The following is a 17,931-nucleotide window of genomic DNA, read 5'->3' on the forward strand; positions in this document are numbered from 1 at the left end:
AGTTCCTCAGAAAATTGGACACAGTACTACCTGAGGTCCCAACAATACCACTCCTGGGCATATACCCAGAAGATTCTCTAATATGTAATAAGCACACATGCTCTACTATGTCCCTAGCAGCCTTATTTATAATAGCCAGAAGCTGGAAAGAACTCAGATAACCCTCAACAGAGGAATGGATACAGAAAATGTGGTACATTTACACAATGGAGTTCTACTCAGCTATTAAAAACAATGAATTTATGAAATTCTTAGGCAAATGAATGGAACTAGAAAATATCATCCTGAGTGAGGTAACCCAATCACAAAAGAACACACATAATATGCACTCACTGATAAGTGGATAGTAGCCCAAAAGCTCAGAATACCCAATTCACAATTCATGGACCACGTGAAGCTCAAGAAGAAGGAAGTCCAAAGTGTGGTCCTTCTTAGAAGGAGGAACAAAATACCCATGGGAGGGAGGAGATACAGAGACAAAGTGTGGATCAGAGAACAAAGGAAAAGCCATCCAGAGACTGCCCCACCAGGGGATCCATCCCATATACAGTTACCAGAACCAGACACTTTTGTAGATGCCAAGAAGTACTTGCTGGCAGGAGCCTTATATAGCTGTCTCCTGAGAGGCTCTGCCAGAACTTGACAAATACAGAGATGGATGCTTTCAGCCAACCATGGGAATAAGCAGGGGGTCCTCAATGGAGGAGTTAGAGAAAGGATGGTAGGAGCTGAAGGGGTTTGCAACCTCATAGGAGGAACAACAATATGAACCAACCAGTACCCCCAGAGCTCCCAGGGACTAAACCACCAACCAAAGAGTACACATGAAAGGACCCATGGCTCCAGCCACATATGTACCAGAGGATGGCCTTGTGGGACATCAATGAGAGGAGAGGCCCTAGGTGATATGAAGGCTTTATGCCCCAGTACTTCTTAATCCCAGACATTTCTGTAGCTCAGCTTGAGAAATCCCTGTGTGCTCTGCTCCTCACTGCACCATCACTCAGAGGCCCCGTGTGGATGATGGCCATAGCCACAGTGAAAATGTGAAATAAAGCCGGAAAGTGGTAGCAAATGCCTTTAATCCCAGTGCTTGGGAGGCAGAGGCAGGTAGATTTCTGAGTTCGAGGCCAGCCTGATCTACATAGTGAATTCCAGGACAGCCAGGACTATACAGAGAAACCCTGTCTCTAAAAAACCAAAAAGAAAAAAAGAAAAAGAAAATGTGAAATGAAGAAGACACTCAGGTTCTGCTCTATAGAAGAAGAGAGTAAGAGGGAGAGCATGAATGATAGAGATAGAGATGTGTGTTTGAGAGAGAGAGAGACAGAGAGAGAGAGACAAAGAGAGAGACACACACACAGAGAGCGAGACACAGAGAGAGAGAGACAGAGAGACAGAGAGAGAGAAACACACACACACAGACACAGAGAGACAGAGACAGAGGGACAGACACAGAGACCTTGCTTTGCCTCTCAGATTACAAATGTCATGATCAGGGCCACCATGACATAACTGGCAGAGAGACAGAGACTGAATAGCAGCTGGCGCTGGAATGTGGAGCATGGAGACCCTTAGGGGAATTCCAGGGACTGGTAGACTCTTCAGAATGTTGAGTCTACAGCTGCTTTTATATCAGCTGCTTGAATGCTGTAATTTTTCCTTAGTTAAGGACCACTGCTCTACTCACACAGGCTTGTCAACCACTTTAGGAGTAGAGCCACTGATATTTCAACAGTGCCCTGCCTTATAAATGTGGAAACTCAATCACTGGGATATCCTATATTTAGACAATTGACACAGCCTGGGGTTGTTTTTGATGACATATATCAATGCCATCCCCAAGAGCATCTAACATTCCATCCATAATTTCTTCTTGAGCTATCTCTGGGATTGCAGAAGTATCAATTTGATTATCTCATTGTTGTAAAAGATCCCTTCTCCATAACTTCATATGTATGTCAGCCACATTAGGTTGTAACTTCCCTGTTTTTCCTTCTGGCCACACACATCAATCCATGTTATATTTTATTTTATTTGAGACAATTTTCTAATTCCTATAAAATGTATACAAACCTTATGCAATATCCCCATGCAGGAGTTGGTGAGAAAATTGCTCTTCAAGTCTTTAATGCTTGAGAGGAGATGGATGACTATTCCTGACTGGCTTAACTACAACAGAAGGTTACTCTCCAAATCCAAGCCTTAGCAGCTACCCTGACACCAACTACATCTGTGCAAAGGGAACAGGGAGGTTGTGCATGTCCCATCCCACCCAGGACCAGCCTAAGTCAACTCCAGTAAGGGTCTGTTTAATATATGATCACAAAAGACATTGGTCCTACTGGTGCTTCAACCTGTGGCAATCCACCAAGCCATGCCCTGCCTGCAAAAAGCCATACTAAAACTCAACATGCTCCCCATGCAGATTTGCCCTCTGTTCAATTTGGAGTTCATGGTGTTTTGGGAATAACATTCCAAACTCCTGAAGGCAATAAAGCAAGTTTTCTGTTGCCTATTTTAAATATAAGAAAACATAACTTGCTGAGAATAGACACAGGATTTTTGTCACAGACAAACATTCCCTGGAGCATCCACTTCATTTGAAGAAGGTCTGGGACTTGGAGAAGAGGAGAATGAAGACAAGGAGAAGATAATGGAAAGAAGGAGGGAATGAAAGAAGAAAGGAAGAGTGTAATCTCAGTTAAAGAAGATGGAGGCTCTTTGAGGCTCACACATCCACAGTGTTATTTGAGAATTTATTGAATTTAATGAAAGTTTGGCCAGAATGATAAGTAATACAGAGTATTTTTCATACATGAAAGCTCAAAGACTCAGGTGACAAATGCTTATGTAAGTGTTGGAACAAATAAAAATAAATAAATGACCTCACACCAGTCAGAATGGCTAAGATCAAAAATTCAGGTGACAGCAGATGCTGGCGAGGATGTGGAGAAAGAGGAACACTCCTCCATTGTTGGTGGGATTGCAAGCTTGTACAACCACTCTGGAAATCAGTCTGGTGGTTCCTCAGAAAATTGGACATAGCACTACCGGAGGATCCAGCAATACCTCTCCTGGGCATATATCCAGAAGATGTCCCAACCGGTAAGAAGGACACATGCTACACTATGTTCATAGCAGCCTTATTTATAATAGCCAGAAGCTGGAAAGAACCCAGATGCCCCTCAACAGAGGAATGGATACAGAAAATATGGTACATTTACACAATGGAGTACTACTCAGCTATTAAAAACAATGAATTTATGAAATTCCTAGCAAAATGGATGGACCTGGAGGGCATCATCTTGAGTGAGGTAACCCAATCACAAAGGAACTCACACAATATGTATTCACTGATAAGTGGATATTAGCCCAAAACTTAGGATACCCAAGATATAAGATACAATTTGCTAAACGCATGAAACTCAAGAAGAATGAAGACCAAAGTGTGGACACTGTGCCCCTTCTTAAAATTGGGAACAAAACACCCATGGAAGGAGTTGCAGAGACAAAGTTTGGAGCTGTGATGAAAGGATGGACCATCTAGAGACTGCCATATCCAGGGATCCATCCCATAATCAGCCTCCAAACGCTGACACCATTGCATACACTAGCAAGATTTTGCTGAAAGGACCCAGATATAGCTGTCTCTTGTGAGACTATGCCGGGGCCTAGCAAACACAGAAGTGGATGCTCACAGTCAGCTATTGGATGGATCACAGGGCTCCCAATGGAGAAGCTAGAGAAAATACCCATGGAGCTAAAGGGATCTGCAACCCCATAGTTGGAACAACATGATGAACTAACCAGTACCCCGGAGCTCTTGTCTCTAGCTGCATATGTATCGAAAGATGGCCTAGTCGGCCATCACTGGAAAGAGAGGCCCATTGGACTTGCAAACTTTATATGCCCCAATACAGGGGAATGCCAGGGCCAAAAGAATGGGAATGGGTGGGTAGGGAAGTGGGGGGGGGGTACGGGGGAATGTTGGGATAGCATTGGAAATGTAATTGAGGAAAATACATAATAAAAAATAAATAAATAAAAGGACTTTGTAGCACTATTGACTTTAAACCCCAAACACATTTTTTTGATACAGGACACTAAAGCTCCATGTGCTTGTCCTGAGAAGCCTTTAGCTCCTGGATCTTCTGGGGCAGAGTCTTGGTCCAGAACTGCAGCCTTCTGGCCTTCAGGGCCCGTCCCACAGCAGGCTGAATGTCCAGCTGCAGATACTGCTCATCATGGTCCATCAAAGGCCAGTAGGGTAGACCCTCGCTGTTGGGGTTCCTGTGGATATATCGCCCAAAGAACAGTATGATTACACTCATCCAAAGCCTAATCCTATGTTTTGGATCAGGGCAGTAAAACAAGTAGGACATTGGTTAAGGGGTCTGATGTGACTTGTGTCCTGATATGTGAATACAAGTGTCACTCATGAGGTTCTGCTTCATGTGGGGAGACTGCCTGACTTGCTTTGTGTTACCTCTAAGAGGTGAGATTAAGGAACAGTAGCATAGCATTATAGCCCCACCAGCTTTGTCACTGTGAGATGACCAGTGCCTGACACCTACAAAGTATCTGTATAAATGTGCTATTGTGTAGGAAAGACACTGTATGTGATGAAAGATCCATGGATGCTACAAGGCCACCATCCAATAAGGAGCCCTAGATAGGGACCCACACATGTTAGGTTGAGGGGTGTATTCTCACCCATGTTGTGCAAAGTTGGCCCAGTACTTCATCATCCTTCTGCTCAGCAGATCCTCCTCCTCAGTGAAGTCAACTGGAGTCATGAGGAAGACAAAGTCAATGCCACCTCATGCAACTGTCAACTCATTCTTCACATGCACCATCCCAGCTCCCAAACTGTTGGCTTTTGTTGCCTCCCTTCTTCATTATACAGAATCCAAGATCCATGCGAGTTTCTAATTCAATTACGGCCTTGATGTGCTGTCAGCTCCTCTATCACAGGCTAGACTGTGATTCAGATTCTAAGCTGGGCATGGATTTGAGGCCACGATATGCTGCACATTGGATTTCTTTTTCTTTGCTCATAATCTAGGTTTTCTAAAATGGACTGGAAGCTCAGAATCCCTACAGGAAATCATCTGGGACCTTGTTCAGTTCAAGATAAAAAGTGAAGACTCACGTTTTATGCCTGCCCCAGAAGAAGGACCCAAAGACAAAAGGAATCTCATCAGCATGGTCAGCCTTCACGTGGGGTGGTCTGACATCCTTGAAGTAGCTGGGTGGATGTTGGAACTCATAGAAGTAGACAGGGGCATGGGAGCCTGGAGGTGGGACAGAGTGACTTAGTTGACTCTCATTTGAAGTTTTACTGATAAGTATTTGGTAACAAGGTAACTTGATAAAACTTTACCAAGAATCATAGAAGTTAAATGAGAGAGGGGGATTTAAGTTGAGCACAAGCCGTGGAAAAACCCTTGGCTAATCAGTGCCCATGACCTTCCCAGCTGAATGGTTTTGTTAAGTCAAAAGAGTATCAGCAACTCATTTTCTTCTCTCTACCCGGATTTCACTCTCTTAAACTGGACATTAGAAGACCTAGACACCACCATACTCCACAGTGCTCACCGTTACCCCCATCTTTGAGCTGCTCCCCTAAGTCTTGACACAGATGTACTCACGTTGAAAATGTGCTACTTGGAGTGCAGGGATCACAAACATGAAATCTCCCATCATCTCTGTGAACTGTGCTTGGAGGGTCTGGGCATCCTCAGTGTCCCCCATGTACTCTTCCATTAGCAGGTCACCACACTCAGGAGGCAGCATCTACACCAAGAAGATCAGGAGCAATGAGGTTGGCATATTGTAGGTTAGGTAGACAGCAAACTTTGGTGTTGGGAGAATGGGGTCTGGGATTACCTAGGGTATTGGTCTGAGTACAACACACAGAATCAGAGTATGTACTGATTGTATTAACAAAGATTCTGTCTGAGAAGGAAATATGAGGGACCCCTCTATTTGGATAGGACCAGAGGTGTCTCACCATTTGTACTGCTGTATCCTTCAGAACAGCCTGCAGGTTCTCTCTGGTTATTCTTTTTATCGTCTGAGCAGAGCCCATGACCTGGGAGGCAGAAGACAGTATTAAGTTTAGGGTCTGATGGACTTGGATTAAAGATGTATTGAGTTTCCTTGAACACATCTGCTTAGCATATGAGTCTCCAGTCTCCCAGAGGATTGGGACTCTGCCTTACCATAGGAATGGACCAACCAAACTCATCATTGTTGACACCAATGATGCTGGAGACAGGGTGAAAATCCTCAGATGCCAACAACTCTTTGGGATGCCTGGGGAAGAACTCCCCATCCACCACAGCGGGGATCATCTTGAAGACCTGTGAGGCATTAGAGGTTGATGCTGAAGGTTAGTGAAATAAATATCCTGATGTCTACTGAGTCACCTCCATCTTTTTCTCATTTCTCACTAGTTTCAGGGTGATCTGCTCGCCCTGGAGGAGAATCTACACTTAGAATAGCCTATCTTGTATTCATTTTACACACAGAACTGAAAGAACACAAAGGCATAAAGATGAGGTATTTGGTTCAGAATCTCCCATCATGAACACCAAGTTCTCCCAGACACACAACTCTCCCAACCTTGTTAATAGCCAGAATCTCTGCTTCACTCTTGCCTCTCAGACAGCGCACCAGGGCCTGTGAATCCATGGCCTCACATCCAGAAACCTTGGCCACCGTCTGTAGAAGGAATGAGGCAAGATGGAGAGATCAGTTCCAAGTTGATGCTGTTGTGCATAATTCCCACATTGTAGGGTGTATTGTGTGGATTGGAATAAATTGTATTGTTGTTGCCAGTTTCCTATTGCTTAAAGATGACAGCCAGCAAGCAGGACTCTTTCTTCCTACATATGTTTTGTGTAACTTTGTTTTCTCCACCTGTTTTTAATGTGTTTCATGTGTCAGGGAAACTGTAATTTTCTCAAGGTTTGTACATGAAGGTTAGGGAACAAAGTCTCAGTCTTCACTGTATCCCTTATTTAACAGGGTGGCTTCTTGTTTTGTTGCTGTCTACACCAATGAGTCAGTGTGTGGACATCCAAGGATTCTCTTGTCTTTACCTTCCACCTAACCAGAATAACATGAAAATTACAGATAGATGTTACTGTTTCCAGCCCTTTGTGTGGTCTCAGGATTTGAACTTATGGCCTCAGGCTTCTACTCTAAGCACTTTTAAAAATCAGTGAATCAGTTCCCAAGCACATGCACACTTATTTTTGCTAATTATAGAAACTTCAAGGACCAGTTTGTGGACAGATAGCACACTTATCCAGTATAGTAGACGTGAATAGATGTTAACCCCTGAGCTTTTCAGAAATTATTGGAAAGAAGTTATTTCCTATTGTCCTTGATTTCCCCCACTGAACAGAACACCAGAGTACCGGAGTATAAAGGCTAAGACAGCAGGGCTGAGAGCACTTACAGTGGAGACCATCTCAGAGGTTTCAGAGATAAGGTCAGGAAGCAGGGTCACCCCACTCTCCATGATGGCACCATGGAAGAGCCCTTGGGACATGGGGGACACAACATGTGAAGACACACTTGTGCCACCTGCAGACTCACCAAAAATAGTGACCCGGTCAGGGTTGCCTCCAAAGTGGGCGATGTTCTGCTGGACCAAGGATAGGGCAGCTGCTTGGTCCAGGTATCCACAGTTGCCTCTGGCATGCTGGTCTCCGGTGCTGAGAAGTGGAAGAGACATGGATCAAAGGGCTGTCTAAGTTCTGATCAGCTACTATTGCCCAGTAATGGTCTTACCTGAAAAAGCCCAGGACACCCAGACGATACTGGATAGTAACAACCACCAAGTCCTCATTGACTGTCAATAGAGATCCATCAAACATGGAAGCCATTCCTATAACCAGTGCACCTCCATGGATCCACACCATCACCTGGAGAAGTCAAGAGAGATGCCAGGAAGCTCCTAGCCTGTCCAAGCTCTCTGGTCTGCTTACTAGAATATCAACTCCTGGGACTCTGTGTAGCTACAGACATATGTAAAAATTCTCAGGACTTCAGAGCCTTGGCCACAGCCAGGGCCACTAGTATTCCCATTAATGTATTTCTAGTCCCCATTCCCACCTTGTGTCTCAGTTTGAATTCATTGCTCTCTATATGGAGTAATCTCATCATTACTCAGGCTCTTCACAGTGGAACAAAGTGGAGTGTTTCCATGAATATCTCTCCAGATGAAAAATGGAAAGGACCGTCAACCCTCATTGTCACAACAGATAACCCAAGAGTATAAGTTTGAGTGACCTCAGTTTTGAGGTCTTGAGCCCCTAAGTGGATCTGCAAAGCTCAAGTCATTGAATAAGTTCTGATTTCATCAGAGAGCAAGGGGCTTTGATGGCTCAGAGGTCCAGTGCTCTGTGTTCCATACCCAGGTTTCAGCTGCATCATGTGGCTGAGATGGTCTGCTTTGATCCAAGAAAGGTAAGACTTTTATCAGGGTCCACACTGTAATGGAACTCAGGTTGCTTTTATCCCTTCTAATCATCTTGAAAAAATACCCCCTCCACAAGCTGGCCACGGCCTGACACTCACAGGCAGGTTAGAGCCTTCATGGGTCTGGGCTGGTGTGTAGATGTTGAGATACAGACAGTCCTCAGACATAGGGAAGGAAGACAGCATCATTTTCATATCTGGCAGGCCTGCTTCATTCAGCATGTCAAGATTTTGCAGACACCTTTGAAAGTAGTAAACAGACATTCCAAGACATGGGTGGTGATCCAAACCCAGTGTGAGTTTGCAGACTTTTATCCCAGCCATGTTCAACCTGTGAACACATATTCTATCTCCAAGTCCCTTCCAACCAAGGTAAAGGCCACGTCCTCCAGTAAAGCTGGTCTGGAGCCAGATTTCTAAGGAGGCCCCCAGTTAGGTGTGGCCTGGATTTTAATCTTTTCAAGTCTATGAAGGAGAGACTTGTAGGTGTCTCCATGGAAATGATTGGCTGTTTGTAGTGACATTCATGGAATTGTATGAGAAGGGAAACTCGAGCTAAACTTTAGCAGGTGTGTAAGCATTTTTCTAGTCTCTTTTCCTGGGTGTAGTGGTTTGTATAAGCTCAGCCCATGGAATGGCACTATTAGAAGTTTGGAGTAGGTGTGTCACTGTGGGTGTGGGCTATAAGACACTCACTCTAGCTGTCTGGAAGTCAGTTTTCTGCTATCAGCCTTTAGATGAGGATGTAGAACTCTCAGCTCCTCCTACACTGTGTCTACCTAGATGCTGCCATGTTCCTACCTTGATGATAATGGACTGAACTTCTGAACCTGGAAGGCAGCCCCAAGTAAATGTTGTTCTTTATAAGACTTGCCTTGGTCATGGTGTCTGTTCACAGCAGTAAAACCCTAACTAAGACTCTGGGCATGTCTGTGATGTGAGCAGCTCCTGTAGTTTTGATTCAATGTGTTTACCCAAAGGATGGATTGTAATCTGGAGCCTCTAATAGTGGCTTTCTCCCCTCCCTTGCTTTTGACGGTACTTTATTACAGCAACAGAAAACAATCTAAGATCCCCATATTAGAGTGTTGAACTTACACAGCTACTAGAGGATTCAGTGGACAATGCTGTCCTAAAGGGTAGTGAGTAGACTTTCATCACATGTGCAGACTCTCAAGGAACTTCTCTTGTCTGTAGTATCTCCAGAGGGATTTCACTACATATACTTGTTTCTTGGTCAATGGCACATGGCCTTATAGGTTTTCACAATGACTGTCAGGATGGGGTTAGCAAGTATCAATCACTGCTCTAGTCTTCAAGGACATGAAGTATATTCTCCTGGGCTCAGAGTGATTGCTGCCTAATATGTGACATTTACTCATGCCTAGAGATGCACCCATTGTGGTAGAGAACACTTTGGTTAATTGGAATGTGTGAACAATTTTATCTTTGTTTCTCTCCATAGTATATCCATGTTATTCCCTATGAGTGCCAAGCTATGACCTAGGAGCCTGGCCCAGTTGTTCTACTCAACATTAGCTCATCATTAGAAAAACCCATGGGGCACTCATCCCCAAAGAGAGAAAACTGCTGTGTCACTGAGATGGAAGAAACTCTTCAGCATAGCACAGAGCTCAGAGCACAGTCTCCCCCAGTGCCTGAAACCCTCTGGGTCCAGAACTTACATGGCTGGATGTGAAGTCCCATCTCTTACACCACTCCATGGTCCTGGGGCCTTAGGAGGTGCAAATTGCAGTGGTCCTACAGGAGGCTTGGCAAAGGGAATTCCCAGGAAGGTGTGGACACCAGATTTAGTGTCCTTCACGTGGATAAGGCTGCCTCGGACATGTCCTGTATGTGTGTTTCTGATGGGGTTGGCCTCTGGTGAGTCCTGACCTGGTGGAGAGATGCCATCTGGGTTAGTTTTCTGTAATCAGCTGCCAGCAGATTATGAGATTTCCATGTCATTGTTACCAGGGTGCAGGAGAAGAGAACCCAGCCGCCCTGTCTCCAGTTCACCTGTGTTGTGTTAGTGTGGAAGGTTCCTTATCCCTCAGGCTAGGGACCTTTTTTATTACCATTTTTGAAGTGTGTCAGAACATTTCTTTAGCTAAAGAAGTTGTCATACTTTTAGAGCCATTTGGCCACATGAGTTTATGATAATTGTTATTTTCATCCAAAGGTCACTAGTCGTTATGGTCATTCTCATACACCAAGTAGGGAAGAGTGTCTTTTTACTTTCCTTAGAATTATCTCCTTCTGTCCTTACACTGAATTGTCTCCTCAGTATGAGGTGATCTGAGATGTCTCTGACCCTCTGAGTGCTAGTGGGTCCACAAAATATGTGTGCTTTTGTGGAGAACACGTTTCTCATCTTTTGTCTATTGTGTCATTCTTCAACCTTTGGGCCATGACCATTGGAAGTCACATATTCCTGATGATCTTAGGAACTGAGAAGCCACTCAAGAGCAATACTGCAGTAAGGAAGAAGCAATAAAAATGTTTTTATGGTTGAGTGTTTCTGATGCTGTCAGATATATGGGTTCTTCAATGGTCGTGACCTACAGGTTAAAAATGGCTGATCTATGGTTTACATAAGTGACCCTCCCATTCCTTCTCTCCCACAAGCTTAGCTCTGACTCCAATCATCCCCCATTGACAGGTTAGTTAGCCTCACCCTGCACATGGATAAGAAGAAGCAGCAGCCCCAAGAACCCAGAATTCAGCCAGTTATGTAGTTGGTTCCGTGGCATGATCAGCTCTCAGGCCTGAGTCTGTGCTGCTAAGATGACCAAGTTTCACAAACAGGAAGCATATGGAGTGAACCTTGCACAGGCAGGAATTTTAACCAAGAGGGTGTAGGTGGGGAACATGGTATGATGGGTGAAAGTTCTCATTACAGGAAAAGTAATTAGTTACAAATGATAGGAGCCAATGGCCAGGAGGTAGGGGAAAGTCCCCTCTGCTGCTTCTGTTCTCTCTCTGGCCTCCTGGAAAGGCACACCATGAATTCTGGAACTTGTCTGGGATACCAGGAACCCTGTCTCCTCACCTGGCCAGAAAGCTATAACAGGAGAAGCCAGAGTGCTCCTGTGAGAAGGTCATAGTCAAGATGTCACAGGAGAATCAGACAAGTGCAGGAGCTCTGAGTGTAACCTCAGCCTCAAGACTCCTGTGCTTTGAAGACTCAGTTTACTGAGCCTGCTTCTAGAGTCCCTGGTTCCTACAATCATGTTAGGATCTGCATGGACAGTTTCCCTATTAAGTCACACCAGTTTTAACGAGACACATGGACATTCTGGTGGTTTAAAGGTCATGGTCCCTTTTTTCCCTCTCTCTCCCCCTAACAGTTGTCTGCTGGCTCTCAGCTTGAATAGATTCTGTGGTCCTTATTGATATTTCTTCTTGCCATTACATTTCTTGAAGCAGTTATCCTTGCTTTCTAGCTTGAGCTTTCTTTTTGGCCCTGTTTTAAAACATTTTTTTTGATCTATAAAATAAACAAGAGATAGTTCTACAATGTCCAAGTCATTTCAGCAGTCATCTTTCAGTAGGGATTCACAGGGTCATGGGTGTAACCTGCCTGCATCAGGAATAGGCCTTCTTACTGCTGCTACCCAGTCTTTAAGTGTGCTAGAATCTCTTGGAAGGGTGAACCAGCGTACTGCAAACCTTGCTAGTTTAATGAATCTTGGAATGAATTTTTCATTGAATCAACAAGGAGCTTGGACCACCCACATCCTATTCTCTTATACTCACTGTAAAATTTATGATAGTTATGCAAGGTCTCATCAAAAAAAGAACCATCCTTACACCTTTCTCAATCTCAGCGACACAGCAGTTTTCTCTCTTTGTGGATGTGTGCCTCATGTGTTTCTCTGATGTTATGCTAAGATTGATTAGAACAACTATACCGTGCTCCTGGATCAGAGCTTGGCACTTATAGGGAATAACATGGAGGTACTATGGAGAGAAACACAGGTAAAATTGAGAAAAATAGGGGCACTCTTCTAAGTAGCAATATTAAACAGGTGCATAAGATAACTCTTACTGAAGGGTTATCCCCATCTGTGCTCTATATGTGATTTGCCAGTTCATTCTAATAAGGAGTGGAGTCAACATACCAGTGGAGCAAGTCACAGTCGTCGATGCCATCTTCTTCTTAAATCTACCCAGAATGGAATCCTGCCAGTGATACTGGACACACAATGGGTGATCCATTCATGTTGCAGCACTCTACAAACCCAGCACCAGGAATTCTGGGACTGCCACCTCCTTCACTTCATCTTGGAGGACCAGCAGTTGGACCAAGAGGAAATCTGGGTGCTGGTAATGGGGACCTACAGGAACCAAGACACATGCAAAAAGGCAGAGTGGAAGCCAGCTGAGTTGTTTACGTTATGGATTTTCAGCGAGGAAAAAACTTGAGATACCAGCTATTACAACTGATAGAACCATTTGGAGTCATTTCAAATCATCTGATTCTAAATACAATTAATGAGGCATTTATTTTCATGGTGACCACAGAAGATGCTGAGGCTACTATGGATTATTATACAACTTCGCCAGAATTAGTGGTTGTCAAGCCAGTGAGGGTTCATTTATCCCAGAAGTATAAGAGAATACAGAAACCTGAAGGAAAACCAGATCAGAAGTTTGATCAAAAGCAAGAACTTGGATGTGTGATACATCTCAGCAATTTATCTCATTCTGGCTATTCTGACAGTGTTGCCCTCAAGCTTGCTGAGCCTTATGGGTAAATAAAGAATTGTATATTGATGAAGATGAAAAGTCAGGCTTTTAATGAGAAGGAAACCAGAGAAGATGCAAGGGCAATGGTTGACCACTGTCTAAAAAAGGCAGTTTGGTTTCAAGGGAGATGGGTTAAAGTTGACCTGTCTGAGAAGTATAAAAAGCTGGTGCTGCGGATTCCTAACAGAGGCATTGACTTACTGAAAAAAATATAAATCCTGGAATAGGTCCTATACTCCAGATGGAAAAGAATCCCCAAGTGATAAAAAGTCCAAACCTGATGGTGCTCAGAAGACTGAGAGTCCAGCTGAGGGCAGAGAACAAGAAGAGAAGGCAGGTGAGGATGGTGAGAAGGACTCCAAGGATGACCAGACAGAACAGGAGCCCAGTATGCTTCTTGAATCTGAAGATGAACTGCTGCTTATCAATGAGGAAGAAACTGCAGCACTACTAGAGAGTGGTAGTTCAGGGAGACTAATCTTGCTAATTTAGGGGATGTATCTTCTGATGGGAAAAAAGAGCCTCCAGATAAAGTCATGATAAACGATGCAAAGGCTTCAGCAACATCCAAGAAAAAAACTTTAAAAGGTGGACAAGATCAAGGAACTTGATCAAGAAAGTGGACCTGCATTGGAAAATGGGATTAAAAATGAGGAAAATACAGAACTGGGTGCTGAATCTGCTGAGAGTGCTGACAAGCCGAACGAAGACACACGTGAAAATGTGGATGGCCAAAATGGTGAGAACAAGGAGGATCATCAAGTCCCGATGAGTATAGAATTGGACCATAGCAGCCTAATGTTCCTGCTGGTATAGACTGTGTGACACCAAAACCAGGGTTTTACTGTAAGCTGTGTTCACTCTTTTATACAAGTGAAGAAACTGTGAAGAACACTCATTGCAGCAGTCTTTCTCATATTCAGAAATTAAAGAAATTTCTGCATAAATAAGCAGAAGAACAGAGGCAGAAGAAGGAAACTTAAGATGTACAAGAAGCTTAATTATTTCAAAGAAAACAATGGTTCTTTGATTTTAATGTTAACTTTTTAAAAATTACAATACTGATAGTTAGAAAATGACTACACTCTTTTGCTTTAGTGGAAAATAATAGATATCTGTTCGTGTGTTTAAGTGTTATAGCAAAAAGTACACATACGAGTAAGTTAATGAAAAAGTTTTTGTTTCATCCAAGTGACAACAAACAAAAGTACTCCCTAGAGATTGAATGTTGTAAGTAAGGCATGGAAAACAACATGCACTACTAAGAGAAAGATAACATAGAACCATTCAGAAAAATGAAATTTAGTCATTTGAGGCTTCAAAGAAGTGTTAGCTTTCGATTCCATTCAATGAAGAACAAAACCAATTGTATTTTTTTATTACTTTTCATCTGAAACATTCCACATTTTAATCTTTTTTTAAATTGGGTATTTATTTTATTTACATTTCCAATGCTATCCCAAAAGTCCCCCACACGCTCCCCCACCCATTCCCCCACCCACCCACTCCGACTTCTTGGCCCTGGCATTCCCCTACATTGAGGCATATAAAGTTTGCACAACCAATGGGCCTCTCTTTCCACTGATGGCCAACTAGGACACCTTCTGATTCATATGCAGCTAGAGACACTAGCTTCAGGGGGGTATTGGTTGGTTCATATTGTTGTTTTACCTATAGGATTGCAGTTCCCTTCAGCTCCTTGGATACTTTCTCTAGCTCCTCCATTGGGGGCCCTGTGATCCATCCAATAGCTGACTGTGAGCATCCACTTCTGTGTTTGCTAGGCCCCGGCATAGTCTCACAAGAGACAGCTATATCTGGGTCCTTTCAGCAAAATCTTGCTAGTGTATGCAATGGTGTCAGCGTTTGGAGGCTGATTATGGGATGGATCCCTGGATATGGCAGTCTCTAGATGGTCCATCCTTTCGTCTTACCTCCAAACTTTGTCTCTGTAACTTCTTCCATGGGTGGTTTGTTCCCAATTCGAAGAAGGAGCAAAGTGTTCACACTTTGGTCTTCGTTCTTCTTGAGTTTCATACGTTTAGCAAATTGTATCTTGGGTATTCTAAGTTTCTGGGCTAATATCCACTTATCAGTGAATACATATTGTGTGAGTTCTTTTGTGATTGGGTTACTTCACTCAGGATGATGCCCTCCAGGTCCATTCATTTGCCTAGGAATTTCATAAATTCATTGTTTTTAATAGCTGAGTAGTACTCCATTGTGTAAATGTACCATATTTTCTGCATCCATTCCTCTGTTGAGGGGCATCTGGGGTCTTTCCAGCTTCTGGCTATTATAAATAAGGCTGCTATGAACTAGTGGCGCATATGTCCTTCTTACCGGTTGGAACATATTCTGGATGTATGCCCAGGGGAGGTGTTGTGGAATCCTCCAGTAGTACTATGTCCAATTTTCTGAGGAACTGCCAGACTGAATTCCAGAGTGGTTGTACAAGCTTGCAATCCCACCAACAATGGAGGAGTGTTCCTCTTTCTCCACATCAGGGTTAGGGTTAGCCTTGCAGACTTTTCATTTGACTTTGGAAGCTGTTTCGGTTGCATTGCATATTTAGAGAACTTCATTCATGTGAGATTGGCCATTCAAATGCAGGTGCAGTTTTCTTTTAATGTCATGCTGTTTAGATGATAAGAAATATTAAGTAAGTGGCTATAGATTTGTAATTGTTTTCTCTGAGTTCCTGCTTGGTTTTGTATTCTAGTAGTCAGTGTTATTTCAGTAAAATGTAAAAATCTTCCCCTTCTCTTTGACCAGTATTAATTACTTGAGAACCTATAGCTTGTCATTTGAATCCTATAGCTGTCATATATCTCTGGTATAAGCCACATTTGATTTTTGAAGTGTGTAAACCATCTATATTTTCAAGATGTAATTTGACATTTCTGCATTTCAAAAACAGTTTGGCCATAATTCTAGACCCATGCTTCTAATTCACGTACCTGCACATGTGACCTTTGGGCAGAAATTCGCATGTATAATCTGTGTTTATTTGTAACTCTCTGGATATATTGCTTACATCTGTGGATTCAAGCTACTGAAGTGAACACAAATTAAAAAAAAAAAACACCCTAGGTCATGCTGATTGGTTGGTTAAACATGTTTGGAATGTTAACCGAAGAAAAGTAAACAAATAAAAATTAAAAAATAAAGTTCACAGTCCCTGTTCTCTCCACTCTTCTGATGTGTCTTCTTTAGTGATTAGCTCCTGCCAAGATCAACTTCACAGTCACTCCTCCAATTAACAAAAAATTTTAATTCTTTGCATCTATTGTGTTCATGGATATGTGTGTACAGGTACAGATGCTCCCAGGCTATGGTTCATATATGGAGGTGAAAGGAGAATTTGTGTTAAGTCCATCTTCTCCTGCTACCATGGCAATCTCAAGAAGGAACTTAGGTCATCAGAATTGGAGGAAAGTTCTCTTACCACACCCTTGATTACTCTCACGCTTAGACACATGACCAGTATTTAATGGGGCCTTAATAGCTCCAACATTGGAGTCAATCTATGAGCAAGCTGAGATACAAATCTAAAAATAGAAGTTTCAGAATTGCAAAGAACTCAGAGAACCTATATAAAAGAATGAAGGATCAGGAGCCCATACCCGGTCCAGCCTGATGCTCTGGAGGAAGTGTTGTGGGGATCAGTGTCACACAGTCTTTAGTGAAGATTGACCTTGACTGCAAATTATGGTTACAATCTTTATTATCCAGATAAAATCCAGAACTTTACAGCATGGCACTACAGAACTTCTTCCTTGTGTCTCTCTGGCTGCTTCCTAGGCACAGCACAGCACAGCACAGCACAGCACAGCACAGCACAGCACAGCACAGCACAGCACAGCACAGCACAGCACAGCACAGTTTTTCCTTCCTCCTCAGGAAATCCCTGTGTGCTCTGCTCCTCACTGCACCATCACTCAAAGGCCCCATGTGGATGATGGCCATGGCCACAGTGAAAATGTGAAATGAAGAACTCAAGTTCTACTCTGTTGGAAGGAGGGAGTGAGTAGTGACAGTATTAGAGATAGAGATGTGTATGTGTGTGTGTGTGTGTGTGTCTGTGTGTGTGTCTGTGTGTGTCTGTGTGTGTCTGTGTCTGTGTGTCTGTGTCTGTGTGTGAAAGAGAGAGAGAGAGAGAGAGAGAGAGAGAGAGAGAGAGAGAGAGAGAGAGAGAAACAGAGACAGAGAGACAGAGAAACAGACAGAGAGAGAGACAGAGACAGAGACAGAGACCTTGCTTTGCCTCTTAGGTTACACATGTCATGAACAGGGCCATCATGACATAATTGGCAGGGAGACAGAGCCTGAATGGCAGCTGGCTCAGCAACATGGGGTATGGAGACCACCAGGAGAATTCCATGGACTGGGAGACTCTTCAGTATGTTGAGTCTACACCTACTCAAATACTACTGCTCTACCCACACAGATTTGACAACCACTTTAGATATAGGGACATTGGTATTTCAACAGTGTCCTACCTTATAAGTGTGGAAACTCAATCCCTGGGATATCCTGTATTTAGACAATTGACACAGCCTGGGGTTGTTTTTGATGACATATAGCAATACCATCCCCAGGAGCATCTAACATTCCCTCCATAATTTCATCATGAGCTGTCTCTGGGATTGCAAGAATATCAATTTGAGGATCTCATTGTTG

At 43.3% G+C, this 17,931-nt stretch overlaps 1 protein-coding gene and 1 pseudogene across 1 annotated transcript; one reads left to right on the plus strand and one right to left on the minus strand.

Annotated features, from left to right (window-relative positions):
- Positions 1 to 4,106: 4,106 nt before the first annotated feature.
- Positions 4,107 to 11,249, minus strand: LOC110299923 (acylcarnitine hydrolase-like). Its single transcript, XM_021169885.2, is given in 13 exon segments — positions 4,107 to 4,293; positions 4,717 to 4,789; positions 5,156 to 5,168; positions 5,170 to 5,297; positions 5,655 to 5,799; positions 6,017 to 6,097; positions 6,228 to 6,368; positions 6,631 to 6,729; positions 7,472 to 7,730; positions 7,807 to 7,940; positions 8,596 to 8,737; positions 10,182 to 10,392; positions 11,174 to 11,249. Coding segments are annotated over 13 exon segments (1,689 nt in total).
- Positions 11,250 to 12,704: 1,455 nt separating this feature from the next.
- Positions 12,705 to 14,231, plus strand: LOC110300634 (matrin-3 pseudogene; annotated as a pseudogene).
- The last annotated feature ends 3,700 nt before the right edge of the window (positions 14,232 to 17,931 follow it).

Source organism: Mus caroli, unplaced genomic scaffold (genome assembly GCF_978045245.1).
Source record: "Mus caroli unplaced genomic scaffold, Mus_caroli_1 scaffold_10, whole genome shotgun sequence".
Classification (NCBI taxonomy): Eukaryota; Metazoa; Chordata; class Mammalia; order Rodentia; family Muridae; genus Mus; species Mus caroli.